General features: G+C 39.9%; 1 protein-coding gene and 1 long non-coding RNA gene across 2 annotated transcripts in view; one reads left to right on the top strand and one right to left on the bottom strand.

Annotated features, from left to right (window-relative positions):
* col4a1 (collagen, type IV, alpha 1) overlaps positions 1-23,173 on the bottom strand; it is a 47,068-nt gene that overhangs the window by 21,186 nt on the left and 2,709 nt on the right. The window contains 17 exon segments of the mRNA XM_032530323.1: positions 393-425; positions 536-580; positions 725-760; positions 863-922; positions 1,040-1,075; positions 1,228-1,329; positions 2,138-2,176; positions 2,307-2,342; positions 2,721-2,783; positions 2,994-3,068; positions 3,189-3,215; positions 3,537-3,590; positions 3,670-3,732; positions 3,988-4,032; positions 4,173-4,217; positions 4,401-4,490; positions 6,818-6,871. Of these exon segments, the coding sequence (XP_032386214.1) occupies positions 393-425; positions 536-580; positions 725-760; positions 863-922; positions 1,040-1,075; positions 1,228-1,329; positions 2,138-2,176; positions 2,307-2,342; positions 2,721-2,783; positions 2,994-3,068; positions 3,189-3,215; positions 3,537-3,590; positions 3,670-3,732; positions 3,988-4,032; positions 4,173-4,217; positions 4,401-4,490; positions 6,818-6,871 (903 nt within the window).
* On the top strand, positions 11,140-11,408 carry LOC116697814 (uncharacterized). Its single transcript, XR_004334047.1, has 2 exons — positions 11,140-11,263; positions 11,322-11,408. It is a non-coding gene; the product is annotated as an uncharacterized LOC116697814 (long non-coding RNA).

Below are 23,173 nucleotides of genomic sequence, written 5' to 3'. Positions count from 1 at the left end.
ACAAGCAAAAGGTGTCACGATTCTCCAAATCCACAATTGATTGGAATTTCGATTTTAAGATTACGATTCAATTTAATTAAACATATGTAAATTGTGTGTGTGTCTCAAGACTGCTGAGACAAAAGATCTCAAGAATCAATACCAAGAACATAACGTGGAGATTTCAACGAAAGCTACAGGCTTGACTCAAGTGATGCCATTTCATCAGACTAGTCATAGAAGACATTATACAGTACAGTGGTAAAATCATTTAACATGGTCTCACTCTTTAACAATAGACTGTTAATGTCTATGATTGTAATTGAATGAATATGTGGTGAAATCTGCTGGTGGTTTTAAAGATCCCACCTCTTTGTAGATGCTGGAAAAGATGTAGAAGATAGATCACTTACATGACCTGGTGGTCCTCTTTCTCCCTTTTCACCCTGAAACAAGACAGAGAAGAGTCTGTTTTACCATAACTCCTCCAAGATAACTGAGTTTTTCAATTAAAGCCTTGAATGTGTGCAGAGTAAATAAAAGGTGCATTATTTACCTGGGAACCGGTGTATCCAAACGATCCAGGGAAGCCTTTTTCTCCCTGTATGAAAGTACGTATGTACTTTAATGATAAGACTTTAATGATAATGATACTTTAATGATAAATAATAATTTCATAATATAAAAGCAAACAACAGTTTGGCAGTAGAGTACAGTCGGTTGAAATATGGTAAGTTATTGTTACCTTCAGCCCGTCCTCTCCATCCTTTCCAGGTTTACCCTAAAATTATAGAAGCACTCAGTATGATTAGTTTGACTGAAGTTCTTTCTTCATTTGTTAATCCATTATACCATCTCATAGAGACTTATTTTTGCCCCTTACTCTTGCTCCAGGCGGGCCAGGTTCACCTTTGACACCAGCTAGATGCGGGATGCACTGGCCCTGCAAAGGAAATCAAGTGTCTCAAAAAAGTAGAAAGCTGAAGTAAAATATAACAAACAGCCTGTGTGCACAGTAACGTTAGTCATACACCTCAACATTTGAAAGCAAAATACTAACTTTGTCTCCTTTGTCTCCCTGAAGTCCTCTGTCGCCCTTTAGGGGAAAAACACAAACACATTCAGGAAATAACACAGAATCTAAGTTGTCTTTTACATATAGACAGACATTTAGCCATTGTGATTTATTTATTGATACACAAAAATAGCAACATTTCCATTCAGTTTTTTAAAGAGCTGAGCGAGTACCTGTGGTCCAGGTAAGTAAACTGTGGTAGGTGAGCCTTCTGCAAATGATGGATGTACAGGAGGTCCAGGAGGGCCAGGTGGGCCACGAAATCCTTGGTCACCCTACAGGGAGACAGCAATTATTATGCCAACAGCCACAACTAAATTCATTTTCATAAGAACAATTAGTCACAAACACAAATTCAAAAAGCAAATCATCCAGTAAAAACCAAGTGTCTCCATGTGTGGTGATTTTTTCAGATTAGAGTAAGTATAGTAAGTAAGTTTACCTTAATAACATTCTCTTACAACCAACAAAAACAAAATAGTCAGAAAACACATTTTATATCAAATAAGGATTTCCATGTTCAAAAAGGAGTTAGGTAGAAGTAAAAAAAAAAAAAAAAAACGTTCCTGGTTCTACCCCCTTACTATGAGTTTTTTTTTAGTTATGGTGAAATAAACATAATAAAGAAAAAATACTTCACATCAAAACAATCATTCATGAGCAAATTCATAAAAATAAGATCCAAATAGCATCAAAATATTGTCCATTTAAATAATTGTATGTTTTGAAGTCAGCATGCAAGTGTGTCTCTTTTAGGGCTAGCATTAGGGCTGCTTTGCGAAAGCCCTGCATCTACGTATGAAGAGTATAACTACGCTCCTTCTATAACAGTGTCATACCTTCACAAACGCTAGAAATTTCCAGGAAATTGCCACAAGCAATTATCAGAAACCAATGCTGGTATTCATATTCTTCTGTTTCAAGATAATATCAAAACGTTGTTGCAATGCAATTATTTGGTACCTAAAACACAAATGGCAAGAAAGTGGGACGTGCTCCGCTCCCACTACCTCTCTACAGTAGGCTGGTCTACAGTGAAAGCATCATATAAGAAATGGAGCAGTATGCATGTAAAATTCTTACTTTGTCTCCTTTTTCACTCACAAAGGCCAGCTTGTCACCCTGCAGGGAAGATTACATAAAGTAAAAAAGTAAGTAAAACATGCCTATGAGATCTAGGCTGGGTAATGAAGCCAGAGAAGAATGGATTTTGTTTTACAATTGTAAAATTTTTGTATGTGATTGGTCTTACCTTCTCTCCAGGGAGGCCAGGGGGCCCAGGATCACCCTGTCAAACGGTTATTCCATTAGTTAAAGGCAAAGCAATGCAGCTTTATTTATATAGCACATGTCAGCTACAGGGCAATTCAAAGTGATTTACAAAAATAAATATTAAACAGACGTTAAAAACAATTAAAACATTCCTAAAAAGATACAAAAGGATAATGCCAGCACACTATCTAATTGATAAATAAATCATCCAACAGTATCTGCAAGGTTTAAAAACCTACACACATTATACTTTTCAATGTGTGCTATTTCCAGAACACATTGGGGTTATATTTAATCATCATGTGTCTCTGTATAACCAATATTCCAGAGATCATAAGGTTTATCACTGACTCTGTAGGATGAGAAAAAGTCTATTACTGTAGAAGTAACTTACTTTTGGTCCTTGATAGCCTCGAGGCCCAGGAGGTCCAATAGGTCCAGGAGTCCCGCTTGATCCCTGCAAGAGAAAGATGCATGTTGGAAGAAACTGGATTTATGCCTGAAAATTTGAACAATATTGTCCCAGTCTCCCCTTATTTTGACACACAACCCCACCCCGCATACACACACGCATACACACACGCATACACACACACACACACACACACACACACAACACACACACACACACACACACCACACACACACACACACACCACAAACATACAGGTAATCCAGGTGTTCCAGGGAATCCTTGGTCTCCTTTCAGGGGAACAATTCCGATCACACCACCAGGGTCACCCTGTACGACACAAAAGGAAAATAAATGGTTTGCTAGAAATCATGTTTAATCAGACTTAAATATAGGACATACTTGTATTGTTTGAAAAAAACTTGTTAACACTTCAAATTTTCAGCTGACCTTCATTCCAGAAATTCCTGGAATGCCCTGAGAAGAGAGGACACTAGTAACATATCAATACATATTCTGGCAGGATGAATATTTGCATTTGAGACACTGTTCATGTGTGTCATGTATGTCATGTAGCAATCTTATTATGGTTGTGATGTTTCAATATATGAGCTGAGATGAGCTGCTCAAAACCAACCGGGCCATTCACAAAAAGGTATGTCAGTCACTATAAAAACTAGGAAGATTTTATTGAAATGTTGATGCTTTCTGTATTTTTCCGCAGGACTGTAGCAATAACTGAAAATTGTGCTGGTGAGTGGGGTGGTGTTGGCTGTCATGTGAGTCACGGTTGCTTACAGGAGGTCCTTGAAGACCGACAAAACCAGGAGCGCCATCCCTTCCTCTGTCTCCCTGAAACACACACACAGCACAGTCAGAAAACACAAATGGTGAACAAATCTGCTTAAAAACACAGTAGAACTGGGCTTACTTTAGTCCCATTGCATCCTGGAATCCCTGGCGAACCTGGTGGGCCGTCATTTCCATTGATGCCCTAAAAGCAATAGTGCACAAATAGACAATTTGAGACCATTTGCAGTTATAGTGACAAGTCTCTGTACCTTCTGGACCATTCTACCCTGTCAGTGTATCAACATGTGTGTAAGTATCGACATCCTCTAAAAACATGTTGTAGCATATTTAGAGGGTATTACTTTTAAGTGGGTAATTGCATGTTAGACAATATTTGTATTGTATTGGCAATTTACTGGATTGTTGCAGGATGTGAGACAAATCAAAAGGAACTTACTGGTAGTCCCGGGTTTCCTGGGAAACCTGGCAGACCAGGAGGACCCTGAAAGATCACAACCATATCAGCATTAAAAATGAAATGCCATGACAGTACCACAGCATAAGCAATAATGTGTGAAATAGAAGCCTATACCATATATCATATTTTACTGTATAACCCAATTATGATGGTTAGTTACTTACCCGCACTCCTTTTAGTCCAGGAGCTCCAGGTTCACCCAGACCTCCCTAAAAGAAACAAACAACATTATGATCATCATAATAGAGAAACATGTGGTCTTAAACCTAATAGTTGATCTATAGGTATCAAATCTGTTGACAATGCCACGTGTGGACAGGGGGACACAGTTAAATCAGATTAGGTTATTTAATAAGGTTATTAAGGTTATTAATTTAAATGTGTGTACTGACCGTGGGGCCCATTGATCCTGGAGGCCCTTCAGGTCCCTGCATCCCTGGAAATCCCATATTACCTTGAAGACCAGGAAATCCACGCTCACCCTGTGAAGCACAGACCACCAGGTTAATGATACAAGGATACAACTATTTATATTAACTGAGATTAGAAGGAACCATTTTAGCCACAAATGCTGAAACCATTTTCAAAACAGACTTCCAATACATTTTTTGATTTCAAAAATGTATCAGACATAGGTTTGACACCCAAAGCAAATTAAATTGGAAACAGTCACAATCTCATTCAATACTTACTCAAAGACTAAGTTACTGTATTTATTTGTGTATCTGTTGATGTAGTATTACAGAATAATCTATAATGGATTCAAGTTGGTTCCTGGGAGAATCACAGATCCTTGTATCTAAACCAAGTTCAAACACTTTTAGGGCCATGCGATGCATTTAAAAATGTGCATTTCACCAATTTAGGTCAATTGGGATAATTTTACCTAGAGCTTATGACGTTGTAGTTCATCATTGCAAAATTTTCAAAGAAAATTGTTTTAGTTGGAGAAAAAAATACGATTTGTCAGTTATTTTTTTGTTGTTTGTATAGTAATTATTAAAGCAAACTTCCAAAATAATATTTATATATATATATTTTTTCTTATGCTCTTCAATTTTACATGGGTCAGTCCAGTGCCAAAACAGCCCATCATAAACACATGTTTTTGATTTAACTATTTTCTTAATTGCTCTTAACTTCATAGTGAAGAAACATATGATATGAATATTGTTTTTAATGTTGTCTATGCACAATGTTAAAAAAAAAACTGACTGAATGTTGTTTCCCCCATCTGCCACTAGATGACACCAGTGGATCACAAAGAAGAGTCATGCTCCAGTTAGCTCCACAATCCTCTCTGAGCTGCCAAGCATGAGAGAGTGACGTGTAACATAGTGAAACTTTTGAGATTGATTTCCATTCTCTGACCACACACATCTGATATCCATCAGCTGGGAGAAACACTCCATTTTGAACCATGGGAATCATCAATATAGTTACGGAGGCAACTCCTGTTGTGCAACATAAGGATGTGATATCACTAGAAACAAAGCTCATACAGGACTTTAGGAAAAGGTGTTTGGAGCCTTTTTAGAAACTTTCAAAACACAGAAGTGCCTTAAATCCACAGTGGATTGGCTCCATTGAACACGGTCAGTGCATCTGCTGTTGCCGGGGAAACTGAATGATTGACTACTGTTGCTGTAAGAATGAGCCAAGGCCAGACTGTTGCACTAAGAGGACAGATAACACTGCAGTCGTCTGATTTATCTGAGCCAATCATTTGCGTGTTCACTCAAATAGCAGGAGTTGTAGTGAAATAAATCAACTTTAAAGCAGTGGTTCCTGACATTCTTAGCTTGTGACAACATAAAAAGCGATGTCTATTTGTGACCCCTTGTTACAAGTTGCCCAAAAAGTGATGTCTTCTTTATTTTATTCTTAAAGTGCTCAAGTGATAGAAAATAAGCCCGAAAGAGGCAAAAATAAGAAAAAAGTAGGAAGGATGAAAAGAATCACTATTTTGTGTGGCTGAAATGGGTTTTCTTTCTGGTTCCTATCCCGTAAAGATATACTTTCTGATTGAATAAGATATATCAGGCTTTGGCTACAAAGGCAATACTTCACTGAGGAAATACTCAATAATGAATGTAATGTTGGTTTTGGTCTTTTATAGTAATTTGTTGACAATATGAATAGTACTGTACACAATAATTGTTGTATCTTTGCAATAAAACAAAGAAAAGTGTCTAGGCAAGCTTCTTTAAAGACAAAAAAATGTAGGTACAGCAAAACCCCCTTTGCCCCCAGTCAGTGAATACAAACGTTTTGTGTTTCAGGTCAGTGATTAACATTCATGCTCAAGTGGTGACAGCTCAAAGGCTCATGGCCAGTTTGTGGTGGTGATGGTGCAGTGGATATGACATATGCCTTTGGTATGTGAGATCTGGGTTCGATTCCCACACTTAACCCCAAGGTGCTCCAGAGACGTGCAACCTCTGACACATATAGCAATTGTAATTCACTTTGAATAAAAGCGTAAACTAAAATGACAGGTAATGTCATGGCTTGTGTCCCCACTGCTTGTACATCTGTATCTGAGAGCTAATTCAAACTGATCTTTGGTCCCGTCATGGTCACTGCTCTGTGACTGAGCCACATCCACTGCTTTTCCACCCAGGCCCAGCTCCAGTCCGTCCCACTGAGCTGTCCCCATTTGGTCAGAACATAGGAAGCACTGTCACGGCTGCTTTGGACTACTGTGAACTTAAAAAGCACTTTGCATCAACTGCAAACTAATATGTCAGAATTATAAGTGACAAAAAATGCACAAGCATTGATTGGCAGTGACGAATTAAAAGCTCACCTTTGCTCCTTTCACACCACTGCAGTCACATTTTCCACATGATGTTCCACAGCCCTGAGGATGAAGGAAAAACATAAAAATAAATGATCCATCCCTTGGAAGAAAAAAACAAATAAGAAAGAACATAGGTTTGTTTTTGGCAAAACTGAAAATAAAATTAGAGATAAGAACAGAAATAAAGCTAGCTGTTAGCCAGCTGGACAGTATGACAGACATCTGCTGAGGGCCATTTGATGTCATCAGAAGTTTAAACCGTGCTATAAACTCTTCATTCTTTATAGCATGTTAGGGTCTTGTCTATGCCAGATGGCTCAATTGGGGGGGGGGGGTGGAAGCAAGCTTTTGTGTTTCTCTACACTTTGTGAATCTGAGTCTAATATTCAATCTCCGTTTAGCTCCGTACAGTTGGTTTTTAGAGTTTTTTGCTAAAAACAGCTGCCTAAGAGTGAACCAAAACAGCTAAGTTACTGCATGAGTTGGGTTTGATAAATCTCTGTGTTTGTCACTACAAGCGATCCCATTCACATACACTTAGGGATTTGATCTATAGTTCATTTGAAAAATAGCAGCTTTAATTGTATTGATGATTGACATTGAAGAAAGGTTTTATTTTCTGTAATCAGGTTACTTTAGCCAGATCACTGGTTAACGTTGTAGAATTACATGCAGGCAGAACATCAATGCAGCTGGTCTCAGCCCTTTCAGGTCCCCCCCCCCCTGCTTCCTTTCCCTGGGGTTCCAGTGGATTAAGCTGGAAATTGTGTGCACTGCCCTGGCTCTTCCTCTCCTCCTTTTCCCGCCCTCATCCACTGCTTGCTTCACGTGCAGGCGTCCAGGAAGCCCTTTTGCTTTGCAACCTGCCAGCTTGGGCAGAGAGTGCCACCGCTACCTACCACGGGACATATTCCTCTGTCTGCCTATTTTTCTCACCACCACCCACCCCCCCACACACACACACCCCACACCACACACACACACCCACGCCCACACAAAAAATAAATCTCCATCGCCCTTCCATGTCCGTACCCACTTTCTTTCCTTCCCTCACACGTACATAAGTATTCTTAATTCTGCTTTTTATAACCAATTCCTGCCAGTCCCTTTTCCCTTTTTGTCCTTTTCTGCAATCCTCTCCACATACCAATAAATGATCCACTGTGGCTCTAAATCCTGGGAACTATCAGAAACAGACCTAACACTCAGGACCTTTAGCTCTGACTGCCTCCACCCTGTCCAAGTGCACTTGTTCTCCTCTATTTGCAGAATACAACACATGTGTGGCCTGCAACATTTCCCATTCCTGCTCTCTCAAACACCTTAAACCAACTCCTTCTCACCTCTCTACTTCTGGTAAAGTATTTTTTCACAGGATTAATTTCTGTTATGGCACTTAAAGAAAACTTTAGGAACACCTGCTCCAGGTCAGATTACTGTCATAAGACAGAGGAAAAGGCAAATTAACTCAGAATGAAGCACATGTGTGTTTCATTATGGCAAAGCCCCGCAGCAATAAGAGCTCCTGGTACTGAATTAACACGGGGTTTTTTTTAATTCTTTTTTTGGCAATTCACCAAGGGAGTTCAGGCACCCTAATGCAATGAGGGAACAAACTTGCATATTGTCAGCACCACTCATGTAAATGACAGCTGCTCTTGTTTAAGCATTGCTTAAGTATTCCCTCAACCACCTGTTGCTCTCTGTCCCTGATTCTTTTTCTCAGTCTGCAGTTTTTTCCATCCTCTTTAAGGCACAACTTAGTCAAGCAGACATTCCTGCATGTTGGAGGCCATGACCCAAGCCTCAAAACGACTCGCACGATGATGAAGAAGCTATGTGTGCTGGTGTGTGATGAAAAGCCACGTCCCTGTGATGTCTACTGCTGAATCTCCAAACACAGCTCAGTATTCTGCAGGTAGATCAAAGTAGCGTTCCCCTGATTTAACCCATTTGTTTTCTTTCTACACCCTTTATGCACCGCCGTAAACCCAAACACCAGATGGAAGAGAAGGAACAAAGACCCAACTGACATCTGCACAAAAAGAGCATCTTGCTAATGAGTCTTGCAACCATGGAGTGAATGAGTGGGCTTTGCATGAAAAAGGGGACATAGGAGGACCTTATCATACAGATCCCTGGATGTGTCCGATGATGAGAGGTCTGGTTATTTAGCATAAATACCATAAATACCATTCCTGAAGGCCTACTTTATGGAGAATGATAGCCTTACCAGTTCACATACAAGCATGAGATAAAAAGAACGTACAGTGGTGGAACATAAAGTACATTTACACAAGTACTGTAAAACTTTGAGGTACTTGTACTTGTACTTGTGTACCGGTGTGAGTAATTTGGTCCTTCCATTTTATTCTACATTACTACATGTCAGAGGGATTTTTTACAGTTTTTACTCTACATACTGACCGACCCCCATCAAATACAGATTTTTGTTCCGCTTTGTTCATTTGCAGGAAGCTGATCTTAATTCATAAATCTTCTATTGATCCTTATTACAACTGTGAAGACAATGCCATTCGTGGTTAGCAGGGGTTACCAAAACTTGAATCTAAAATGACATGTTATATACTGTTCTGAACAATATATAAATAAATATGCCTATAAAAGAATTATGGTGCATGTCACTACTTATACTAAAGTTGAGTATTACAGTTACTGTCTTTTGTTACCATACATTGGTATCTGATCGGTACTTGATTTGAGTTTATGTATCTGTATCAGAAGATAAAAAAGTTGGATAGGGGCATCCCCAACTGTCGGCTATGATTACTACTTACTTTACCTTTACATAGTTTACTTATATTGACCTTATACAATCTGATGCATTGCTATAAACTTCCCAACAGTTAATAAAATAGCTAATTAGCTCCTCCTTGACTCCAACTTCAAAAGGAAGCCAATACTTTAGTGCATCAGTGATAAAAACACAACAATGTGATAAAAACTGTAAGAACATAGGGGGCCATTGTGCATGAAAACTATTTTTAGTTAAGATACTTGAAGTACTATTTAAAACTATTTTAATGCTCTATATCTGTATTTCTCATAATGGAGTATGTTAACGTTGTGGTACATTCCACCAGCACAGTACAGGGTGTGCACGTGTGAGAGTCTGCTTTAGCGTCAGATTGTGAGAAAATTAAGAGATAAAGATGATTTTGTTCCTCTCAAACAGCATGATCTTCCACAGAGCAAAGAGACTGAGCAGAACCCTGAGATTCTGCAGTGATGAGTGTTAATGAATACAGTGAATATACAGTGGCTAGCAAGTCACTGAGCTCTGGAAAAGTTGTATCACATCCAGTAAAGCTCTGACGTGTCTCTAGACAAGTGTTTATGTCATTCCTAGTCTGGATGGCAGGCCTGGATGTCTCCAAACTGTGAAAAACCAATACGACGTGTGCTGGCGTGTTTACGTTTCCTGGGCGCTGCGCAAAACAGTGCCTTATCATAATTGTATGCATATGACAGTGTGTTTGTGATTGTTTACAGTGGCTGGACATGGCAGGGAAACACAAGCCTTAGAGTTTGCTTAGAGAGAATCTGAAAGAGAAGCATAAAATGCCAACAGAAGAAGAGAAGGAGGGTGTGGGTTTTACAGTCATGGTACACACTGGCACGTTCACAGGCCTTTTTATGAAGACCAATGTATCTCAGTGCTTGGTGTTATGTGTCAGAGGTGCTGGAGGTTACATCAGTTCAAGCTTCATCCTAAAAGTTCTGAGGTTTCAACAACACTTGCATGATATGTCTGACATCATTAGATACATAAATCCAGTAATGAGATGAGCCCAGGAGAGAGGAAGTGATGAGTAACAGGCCTCAACCAGCGAGAGAGGTCGGTCCAAAGATCCTGACATTAACACAACCACTTTTAATGTAAACCAAGGGTGAGTGTGTAGAGCTGTTGCATAACTGGATCCTAAGAGGAACAATAGCAAGAGCAGCCCTATCGCGGTTGAGGCAACACAGCCTGTTACAGAATAACTTGTATGGCTTGTACAAGTGCTGGTCACATAATTAGAATATCATGAAAAAGTTGATTTATGTCAATAACTCCATTCAGAAAGTGAAATTTGCATATTATATTCATTCATCACACACACTGATATATTTCAAATGTTCTTTTCTTTTAATTGTGATGATCATAACTGACAACTAATGAAAATCCCAAATTCAGTATCTCGGAAAATTAGAATATTACTTAAAACCAACACAAAAAAAGTATTTTTCAAAATGTTGGCCAACTGAAAAGTATGAACATGAAAAGTATGAGCATGTACAGCACTCAATACTTAGTTGGGGCTCCTTTTGTCTGAATTACTGCAGCAATGCGGCGTGGCATGGAGTTGATCAGTCTGTGGCACTGCTCAGGTGTTATGAGAGCCCAGGTTGCTCTGATAGTGGCCTTCAGCTCTTCTGCATTGTTGGGTCTGGCGCATCGCATCATCCTCTTCTTAATACTCCATAGATTTTCTATAGGGTTAAGGTCAGGCGAGTTTGCTGGCCAATTAAGAACAGGGATACCATGGTCCTTAAACCAGGTACTGGTAGCTTTGGCACTGTGTGCAGGTGCCAAGTCCTGTTGGAAAACGAAATCTGCATCTCCATAAAGTTGGTCAGCAGCAGGAAGCATGAAGTGCTCTAAAACTTCCTGGTAGACGGCTGCGTTGACCATGAACCTCAGAAAACACAGTGGACCAACACCAGCAGATGACAGGGCACCCCAAACAATCCCTGACTGTGGAAACTTAACACTGGACTTCAAGCAACATGGATTACGTGACTCTCCTCTCTTTCTCCAGACTCTGGAAACTTGATTTCCAAAGGAAATGCTAAATTTACTTCCATCAGAGAACATAACTTTGGACAACTCAGCAGCAGTCCAGTCCTTTTTGTCTTTAGCCCAGGCGAGCTGCTTCTGACACAGTGTCTTGTTCAGGAGAGGTTTGACACAAGGAACACAACAGCTGAAGCCCATGTCTTGCATACGTCTATGCGTGGTGGTTCTTGAAGCACTGACTCCAGCTGCAGTCCACTCTTTGTAAATCTCCCCCACATTTTTGAAAGGGTTTTGTTTCACAATCCTCTCCAGGGTGCGGTTATCCCTATTGCTTGTACACTTTTTTCTACCACATCTTTTCCTTCCCTTCACCTATCTATTATTGTGCTTGGACACAGAGCTCTATAACAGCCAGCCTCTTTAGCAATGACCTTTTGTGTCTTGCCTTCCTTACGCAAGGTGTCCATGGTCGTCTTTTGGACAGCTGTCAAGTCAGCAGTCTTCCCCATGATTGGGTAGCCTAAAGAACTAGACTGATAGACCATTTAAAGGCCTTTACAGGTGTTTTGAGTTAATCAGCTGATTAGAGTATGTTAATAATATCACACAATCTTTTTTGCTTGGATTTTGATGGCGTTGAAGACATATTTAGATATTACCTTTTGCAATTCCCCAACAACTAGGCAGACTCCATATGCTGAGGAAGATTGTGTGATGCAATTTGAAATTGTTTCGTCATCTACTGTTTCCAAACTCAAGAATGAACTTAAATTTTTTTAACCGCTAAGGCTGCTTGATTTGCAGCATTCACACATTCTTTTCTGCAGTTGTTGCTTGGTTGCCATATAGTTACTTAGAATCAATTCAGTACTATAAGTTCAAAGGTTGAAAACCCTAATTAGTGTGTATTACTGGGGCCTTCAGGGAAAAGAACTTTTCCACAACCAATCAAAAGTACTGTAGCACACCCTCAGAAAGATGGTCTGACACTTGAACGGATGATTTTAGATTTATTGGAAATCCCAAAACCAATTTAAGAGCTGGTTACAAAAAGAAACAAATACAAACAATAAATGCATTAGCTACTTTACCATATAGATTCAAAACATTAACATAGTTTAGTACTAGCTCAAAAGTCCAGCATTAGCCTATTAAACAAACAGCTATAAAAAGCTAAAGTTGTTCAAAACTACTTCGAAACACCACCAACATATTCATTTTACAGTGTTATGATAAATACTAACCTTGTGCTTCTTCGAGGGGGTGCTAAAACATTATATATTTAACTGTGTGCACGTTACTGTTTATCCTTTTTTTCCATCACAAGCAGCAGTAAAACTAGTTAAGGTGCCAACGGGTGACTTTCAAAATAAAAAAACCTTTATTTAGAACAGGAAGTAAGAAACTTACAAGAAGGCTATTTCTTCTGTAGAGCTAAACATAAACTGGGTTATTTTCAAGTACTATGTCTTAACCATGCAGAATCAATGTATATTCCTGACCTCTGAAACATCTTGTTTGAGACTTGAGGCACCCTAAAGGCATTTTGTTCAAAGGGTAAACAATGGATAGAGAAGGCAACTGGATTTTCCTAATCTTAAAAAGAAGGTTGCTTTCTCTGCAGCAGAAGTCATTTAGTGTGCCCTTCAGCTCACTGTGGCTGCATGACTCACTGCCTCTGTTCTTCTTGCCAAAGTGGGCAAATCTATCCCTTGTGTATGGCAGCCCACCCCCAAACACAACAAGTGGGCTTGAATGTTTCCTACTCTTTCATCTTGTGTAAAACAATTAAAATATTTTCACAGATGTATATATATATATATATATATAGTTATTTTTTTAAAGATTGTTTTTGGGCATTTAGACCTTTATTTGTTTAGGATACCTTAGACTTGAAAGGGAAGAGAGAGAAGGAATGACATGCATCAAAGGACTGCAGGTCAGAGTCTGGTGAGAGGATGCTGATTAAGGATTAAATCTCTATATATAGGCGCCTGGACAAATATTAACCTGCTGCAATGCTGCATACATTTGGTACGCAGGTTTCATGAACAGTACTGCCGCAGTACTGATTTTAACCACATGGGGGTAGACACATTCCCATCACTGGAACGCTCTGCATTGACAGCTGGATGCCTCTTTCTTACCATGTAAATGGAAACTGAAGATCACACAAACATCTGTTCAGTGTCATCTACAGACTTTTCTTAAAACGAGATCACACTCCCGGTACATTCCTGCCATAACCTCCCACTACTATAGATCACTGCTGACCCCCTAGGGTCTTCTGGGGGGGCTGAGCACATGAAGTGTTGGAGGATATGTCATACTGTATGTCATTTCACATCCCCTCTTGTTCACACACACATTCACACACACACACACACACACACAAAAAAAATTAGATGACCTCCTAACATACAGTAATAGTTATCAGACAAGCATCATGAGATTCAGTCAAGGTGTTGCAATTATGCTACTTATTACTGTATGAATTGGATTAAATGAATTCCTATGACACAAGACACACAAAAACAACCTCAGCACACACATACGTGCACACACACATATACACACACCCCCAGCCCCCACCCCCACACACACACACACACGGTAAGACCATAGACAGCAGCCACTTTTTTCACATGACTAAATGTAAAGTTATGAAGCTGACATCCTAGGCCAGAGTCATGCACAAAAGTTCTGACAGCTCTTATAAGTCCTTGCAGAAGGCTGTTGTTTTTCTTATTGTTTTCAGAAAACAAAACAAATGTTTTACTGACCCAGCAATGTGAAAATCTAGCCTATGTAGCCAGAGAAAAGGATTTGACTGGAGAATACCGTCTCAGTTTATCTCCTCCGCTGTGACAAGAGCCTTCCTTCCACACTGATATGGGTTTCACTGAGGGGGAAAACAGATAACCATGCAATTGTAGAGCAATCTGGCGGCTTAACCAGAGTCTAGTGTGAACTCCAAGAAAGTGTTGGTGCTGATAATATAAAGCTCTGATAAACTCACTTTAAGCTACACACCCAGCACCAAGCAGCAGACAAAGTTAGCGACTACAGTGAACATAGCCAGGCATTAAGAGGGCCATAGTATACAAATGTTTGTTGTAGGGTTCTACCCTCAATAACTTTTAGGAATTCCGTGTTTCATGCAACCACCAGTGCAACCATATTGTTAGTCACAGAATGTCTTCCTTAGTGGTATCAAAAGGGTACCTTAGAGGAAAATCACTGCCTGAATTTCTCGCACAGGTTAGTATCAGCAAGAGCCAAAAAGATCTTTCACGGTCCCTGTGACTCAGTTTAGCCTTGGTGTAAAGCAAGAGAATTAAACTGTCTCCCTAAACTGTCACAAGACTCCTCGACCATGTGTACTCCAAACCAAGTACACAAGTTAGCCATATTGTTGCATCACTTAGTTTTGTGTTTACATTTTGTTCCATTTTTTAGGCGTACGGCGGTTGGGGTACATTTCTTGTTGGCAGATCTAATTACTCTTAACGACATCCGATGAGATTTTGGCTTTCCATCCCGCAAACGGTTGTGCAATGTCATTAAAGTGACATATCCATGAACTTTCACATAAACATCTGGGTTTATTTGTGGACTCAGTGAGTCCAACTAAAACACCATGTGAAGTTGTGTAGTATATCTTTTTCTTTCAGTGTCCTAAAGTGAGTTTCCGGTGTCCCTTTATCACAGTGGTGTGTAACTATAGCTAAGAGGCCTAACCTGCATAAGTTACCCTGTGAAGAAATTCCCACGGCGTTAAACTGTGATCATGGCTTCCATATGAAGACAATCAGGATAATTTTACTCCATAAATGTCAGAAGGGATCTCACTTGGCAGCAGGGCTCATTAAGCAACACTTAATGAGACAGTTAAGGAGCACACAGCGTTATAGGCAATACATGCCTTATAATAAATGTAGCAGCTTATACACAAGCACATTTGCTCACACTAGAAAACACACACCTCCACTAGCTGTGCTGCTACTTGGCTCAGCTGATTCTGATGTCATAAAAACTATGAAATCGGTGTCTCAGCACTGTTTACTCACTCCACTCCAGCTTTTTGTGGTTTGAGGTTTTTACTTGTAGTTTTACTTCACGGTCAATGAGATCCCAGGTGCTACTGATCATAACTATGCTGTTCCCATAACAACCTCAGCTACACTCACTGAAACAGGAGAGAGATTAACAGAAGCAAAATCTAAAATAATAAAATATGAGTGGAAGAGGATAGATACGTTTTTTCAGACTGTGCTGGGTTGAACTGTGCAGCTCTGACATTCCTGGCCTTCTCTGGTACTGAGAGGCTGGGATGAGAGAATAGAAAGTGGAGGAGGGGAATTTTCTGTCTGACTGCCATACTTGGAAGACAAGTCTCCTGGCGCAAGTTTCTCTGTAAACAGCATGAGTGTGTATGTCTGTGTGAGGGTGAGCTGCACGTGCACAAACTGGAATGTCATGATGTGAAACATTTTTTTAAATGCCAAGATAGATATTAAGTTAAGCGAAACCATTTTTCTTATGTTAACCTTTCCTGTGCTTGATTCTCTGAACATATTTCATTGTATTCAGTGCATAAAATAGTATAAAAATGCACTATTTGACATTAAATTAAATTTGTGGAGAAATTCAGACTTAAATCAAACTGTAATAGACCAGAAATGACAACTGAAGTAGCGTTTTGTTGAATTAATTTAAGGCCATGCATTCTACATTCCACTGAAATTAACATTAAAATATACTGAAGATTTTGTTGGCTGTACTTAAAGAAATAATTTGGAAAATACACTTAATTGCTTTTTTGCAGAGAGTTGAGAAAATCAATACTCAACATTAGATTGGTATTTTTTTCTACTAAGTTTTGGCAAGGGCACGAACAGGTGTATTTCCCAAAATGTCCAACTATTCCATTAACAAATATGCCGCTAGACTGCTCAAAAAGTCTAAAAGAGATAGGGTCTTGTCTCAGTTGTCATTACAAACGATAGACACACACAGTGGTTACACGTCAATACTCCAGAGAAACCAAAGGCCAAGTCATACCTAGAGACATATAACAAGTACATTCTGCAATAAACAGGGCTATGTTTTCTGTTTCCTGTATTTAAGAATTCCTGTAGCGCTCATTTTCTGAGACCAACCTGATGTAAAACATGCCCTGTTTAGGCTCCAGGCAGCAGGTTTTAATCTAATTTTCAAAAATAATTCAAGGCTTCTGTAACCAAAAGCAGATGCATCTGCAGAGAGCCGTTCACACACAGGCCCAAATTATGCCTGCACAAAAATTCATATGTGCAGAAATAAATACATACAATGGATGAAAAACCAACAATAACACTAAATACCCTAAAAGCTTTGTGAGATCAAACTTTTGTCCCCTGGGAAAAGCTAAAATTGTAAAATACATGAAATGGGCTTATGCTATATGACGCATATAGGGACAAACACACACACACACACACACACACACACACACACACACAAAAGTAAATGAATAAACACACTACTCGCCTGTCTGTTCATGCTTGACCAGGTTAGTGTTGCCTGTCATCAAATTTGGGATCAGGAGACTAGAACAGCTGTAAGTGGTAGGGTCTAAAAGTTAAGAAAATGGCATCCCTACCAAAAGAAACAACTAGTTTTCACCCAGTTATCAATGTCATGCAGGTCTATGCTTGACTTCAGCTCAACAAACTCATAGACTTAACATGGGCACAAGTCTATTATAATTTAGTGGCCAACTGTGGACATAACTGCAAACAAAGCTCATCCTCTGGGATTGCAGAAGTATTTGAACACGTCAGCAGACATGCAACACGAAGCAAGAACACTGTACAGTTCCTCTTTAGCAGAACAGACAGCCTGTGTCAATAGTCCAACTAGGAAGTCTCACGTAAAAATTAACTTAACAAATGGGAAAATTGTTTTAGACAATTTCTCAGGCCTTGCTGGTTGGAACGTGTGTGTGTGTGTGTGTGTGTGTGTGTGTGTGTGTGTGTGTGTGTGTGTGTGTGTGTGTGTGTGTGTGTGTGTGTGCGTGTGTGTGTGCGTGTGCTGTGAGTGGTAATATGAAAACCCTGGAATTGGCTGATCTTCAAGAGCTAATGGGACAACTCCAGCTAGTGGATAGGACTCCAGAAAACTGTTCTCTGCTGATCACTCACTGTACATGATAAGAAAACAAGATGTGTGAAAATCAGGATACTGTTTTTTAGATTAGACTGAAGCAAAAGAGCCCTAAAGAGTCCACTAATTCAATGAGAAAGACAGTATATATGTGTATAATATAATTATATTTCATTGCAATGCTTTAGTTATCATGACCAACACCAATTTCATTCAACTGCATTACTGCTTCTAGCATATCCTATACCATAATCCTGCGTTAGATTAAAAAAGGTCCCTGACCTCTCTTAATCAGCTTATCCATCTGCATCCCATCTTGACCAGTAACTAATGACCCTCACAGGCTCATCCTGTTGACCTGTAACCTCTGGCCAGGCCATGAGAGGGATTTAGACATTCAAACAGAGCTTTCAATATAAGGGTCATCTTGATAACTCTCTTCTTCAGTGTCTGAGTGCTTGGGAATAAATTGTGAATTAATTGTTACCTTGTTAACAAATTAAGCAAGACTGCTACTAATCCTTTGGCCTTTGAGGGGACTTTCTGACTCTAACTACTACACAAGCACACTCAAGTACTACACCCAAGAACAGGTGATTATAGTTTTGCACTCTAGCCGGCTCTTTGTTGATAAAAGAAACTTTTAGTACTCATATACAGGAGATGCTGTGTCTCAATCATAAAAAAAAAGAAGTGTGAGAAGTTAGAAATCTGGCGAGCTAACTGTGGGATTTATATTGTTACAGTTATATTGTCTCAGCGAGTGGGAGATGGACTCTTTAGTTCTGTTCTTGGCTCTGTTCACATGCCCATACATCACTGGTCTGGGAAGTTCTTGTTCTATACAGTAAAAAAAAACATTCCTCTACAATCATACAGGAACGTAGCGGCAAAAATACTAAGACACAAAAATATCAAATCAAAAGCTATGTAGCTCTGCACTTCATCTTGTTTGCAGCTGTATCAGTTTTGAATGCATGTGCCCTTGAAAGAAAATCTGACAATAATCTCAAACAGTTTTTCTCTCCTAACAAAACTGGTATTGAGGCAGTAAGAGGGAGAACATGGTCAGGGGGTGGTGGAAAAAGAGAGAGACAGGGGGAGAGCAAGCAACAATTACTCTGTTAAGACGTTTGTTTTCTCTGAGAAAGGGCCAGTTCAGTTCATGTGAGCGGCAGCAGAACTCCGAGGACTTCATCTCTGCCTGTTGCTCCTCTGTGAATGTGCAGCACTGTGCCACAGGATGTGAGATGTAGGAAGCCATTCTTTCTCTCCTGAGGAAGGCCTCTTTCTTGCCTTTTATGCTCACAAAGACAAGAAGGGGTTGGGTCAGCCTTGCGCCTCTCTAAAAAGTGCTCTGGTATCTGGGAATAGCGTCAGCACGGGAGGACATAGAGATGAACTCTGTGACTTTATACCAACCAAACACATCTAACCTGGTTTATTCTCTCAAATGAAAGTACAGAGTTTAATGACAATCCAACTCTAGTGAGTTGAGATAGTTTAGTCTAGACCGATTGACCAACATTGCCATCCCATAAAAATTAAAACTAAAAAAGAAAACCAAGTCTGTTGCTCTCTCTTAAAATAAAATTACACGTTACATTGTAAGTATCTGGGATTTGAGCTAATAATTCATGCAAAGAAGCATTACCATCCCTGTTATACAGGGTGACACAATGCATCCATCAGGGAGTATGCATATACAGGAAGTGTGTGTGCATGTAAGCTCTATTCACATCCTTTTTTAACAAAGGCTTTTACATTTGTGAATGCTCACCATATGTTGGTGTGGTTTGTTCCCAATGAGGAAATTACCCCTCACTATTGACATCAGAAACACATAATTGAGGGAACACTACAACAGTAAGAATATGTGTGAATGAGAGGAAATTCCAAGGACCAGAGAAAGAGAGCTTTTATCCCAGCACTGCACTTCCAAGTCTGCAACAAACTACCAGATAATGGAGCTCTTTACCCCCAATTATCATCCCATGATAACTATCCAATAGATGGCGCTGCACTCTATTGTGTTCCTGTTTTCATAGTGAGCCTTATCTCCTCCATCAACATTACATAACTTCCGTCTGGACATATGGAGACTGTAACTAAAAGACTTCTCAATACGTCGGCCTTAGAGATGCCGAACACTGACAGCAGATCTGGTCTCATATCAGTTAAAAATGTCTTAATCTACCCATATATTCTCAGCTATGCATTGAAAGATTAGCATATCTCCTCTTCTCCTGATGTGAACCACAGGATGTAACTGACTTAGCCTTTTTCCTACTCAAAGTTATCTGATTAAACCCTTTTTTCCAGAAACCTTTGGCAGAATAACAGCTACATGAATGAGCAATACTGAATGTCCAGCAAGTCAACAGAACAACCGCCAGCAGCAACATAAGGCGAAGATGGATAAAGCATCTGTTCTTCCAGGAAAGAGATTCAAAGCTCTAGGTATAGATACAAAGGCGCTCCCAGGTCCTCCAAATTACAGTCAGATCTGCTATTTCTATCAATGCCCCTGTGTAAATCCAGTGCCATAACAGTCCAGTACTACCATGTCTGGTTCAAATACAGAGTGAACCTAGTTCAGTTAAAAGTGTGCAGGAAGATGCGTTGTCTGTAGTGAGGGTAGTGAGAAGACAAAGACAGCGTTAAAACCAGATTGCACCACTTCAGACATCACTGTCATGTTCAGCTGACAAAAATAAAAAATTCCACCATTCATCTAATGCTCAGACTTGTCGAAAGGCGCCACACACCACATACAAAACATTCTGGCAAGAGCAGTAATCAGTTAACGTTTATTGGGACAAATATAAAGCATGTGTCTGTGTTATCTGTAATATCATGTGGTTTGACTGTAAGTGTTTCTCTTTCTCTAGCACTGGCAAAATCCATCATCCCCCATTTTCATCCTGGTTCAACCTGCTTCCATCTTCATGGCCTGCACCATGCCGTAGGGTCTGTGTGTCAACGTACCTACGCAAGTAACCACAGCGTAGATTTAATGCAGAAGCATAAATCACGCTTTAATCTGTTATCTGCATTGATCTTTCACCATTTGCCAGGCCACAACCACTCCGGCTGGTGTAACATCCGTTCAGAAACTCTCAGTTCTGCAGTGTAGTGTAAAAGATCAGATATTCGTATGTGCCACCTCAGATTTTATCTTTATTGGATTTGAATGATTTTTTTTTAATTATAATAACAAACTTTTTTTTTTTAGATACCAGAGTCATTTCTAGGACAGTGTGAGAAACAAAAATAAACCATGAAATACCTTTTTTAAACATTTCTTCTTCTGCATCAGAGGCAACTTAATGACTTAAATGGCAAATTAGTCATGTAGAAAACTCTGTTGTGTTGACAGGGGGAGAAGGCAATAATTCTATGATGTTTATTAACTTAACAGATGACAGTTTAATCTACCAGTTAGCTACGCTGGTACTTATGGTATCGTATGGGGCTCTCGATACGTCACCCCATGTATTGTTGTGATTGGTCATAGTTTTATCCAATTGCGTGAAGTGAGATTTTCAAATGCACGCTTGGTGCCGCCCCTCGAGATGGGCAACTTTCATTACTCGATGCCAGAGCCCTAACCCTTTCGGATTTGGGTCTGGATTTACAGGCTACTGTAAACTCCCTTTCAGAATTATTGACTAAAACACTATCCATTCATTTCGTCTTGCACCTGTCCTTGGTGTTTAAAGCAGGACACTAATTCGGAAGCTTTTCAGTCCAAAAACTGACAAAAAGAACAGCTGAAGGAAGAGACAGACAAGATGTTAACTCTTCACTTCACATGGACCAATGCAAAAAACCTCAGCCAGTCATAAGTTTAATAATACCATCATCACTGTGTGTAATATCCTCCATCAATTGAACAATTTGGCAACGGCAGGTGGGAGTGCAGGTCATGGTCCAAAGATTGAGACTAAAACATTTCCTATGGGGTATTATTGCTTGCTCCAAAACACATTCCACCACTTCTGGGGCTCATGACCTCACCTCCTCCTTTCGCAGGCTCCCTCTCCATCACTCTCCACCTCCCACTCCTCTGTCAGACAGACGTATCCATTACGCCATCTCCGTCCAAACCACAAATGACATTTATGACTCACCAATTTCACAGTTAAATGGCTAAAATGCACTTTCACCATAACAATACACCTCAGGGAAGTAACTGATCTCAAGGATAAACACAAGTTGATCTCGAGGTTGTTAAAATGCGGAAAATATTAGCGTGGGACAAAAGACGTGGTTTATATGTGAAAACAATCTCAATGAAATGCCTTCTCGGTGATATTTGGACCACAGGGACTTGAAAAGAGTTTACCACTATTTAATCCTCTGCTCACCTGGCACAGACAGGGAACACACACACAGAGAAAAGAACACATGCAGAAAGTGGGGCATTTTGCCACACTATTTGAGTATCAAGGTCAGGGAAGAATTATCTTTGCCAGCTAGAGACGCCTGTTAAAACAGGGGGACACAAACACAATCACAACTCTTCCAAATGTAGGCATTTTTACAACACTGGGGGACAGAGGTCGGGCAGGTTGTGCTTTCCCGGGCTTTATTGCTTGGTTGGTGGCCAGTTACAGTAACAGGGTCAGCTGTTGTCTCTGTGGGGGGTTGATGGGGAGGAGGTTGGTCTACAGGATCAGACTTGGAACTAACTACACTTTGGGAAGTTTAACCAACAGTCAAGCCTTGGTAATGATTCTTAGCTTTTTACAGACAATGTACACACATTCCTGTACGGGGATTAGCAGCTCTCAGTGCTGCTTCCTCCATATTTGAGTTGTGTTCATCCTCCCTGGGGTATGTCCTGTCCTGGGACATCATGGCCAAGCCAGGACCAGGAACTTGGCAGCAGAGAAGATTGACTTTCCCACCAGCTACCACCATTCCAATCCCTCCATTCAACATCCCACACATAAACTCTCACTCCAGGAATCTGCTAATCTGTTCTTCTTTCTTCCTCCTCCTCCTCCTCCTCTAGGAATTACTAATGACTCATTCTGACCAGATTAAATGATCGCCAAGGGAGAAAAACTCTAATCTGTTGATATTACATAAACAATGGTAAAATATAATCAGGGTCATATGCTGCAAAAAGAAAAAAATATTGGGAGCAAAGGTTGTCATAGAGCTTCATCCTTAAAAAAGGGTAAAGGCAATATTATGTTATCTTTTCATTATGACCTTTCTAAGTCAGCCTGACCCATGCAAGGCTCAGGGTTATCACATTTGTGCGTGCTTGCATGCATTAAAGGTTGACCATGAATTGTTTATATTGTATATACACTGTTAGCTTCAGTTTAGCCTCACTGATTGTGAAGGAGCCCAAACAGGAGGCTCTGATAGTCAGCGTCACATCCCTATGCATGTGG

The sequence above is a fragment of the Etheostoma spectabile genome, chromosome 11 (assembly GCF_008692095.1).
Source record: "Etheostoma spectabile isolate EspeVRDwgs_2016 chromosome 11, UIUC_Espe_1.0, whole genome shotgun sequence".
NCBI lineage: Eukaryota > Metazoa > Chordata > Actinopteri > Perciformes > Percidae > Etheostoma > Etheostoma spectabile.
Note: the sequence above shows the minus strand (reverse complement) of the source record. Positions and strands in the feature narration are given on the sequence as shown.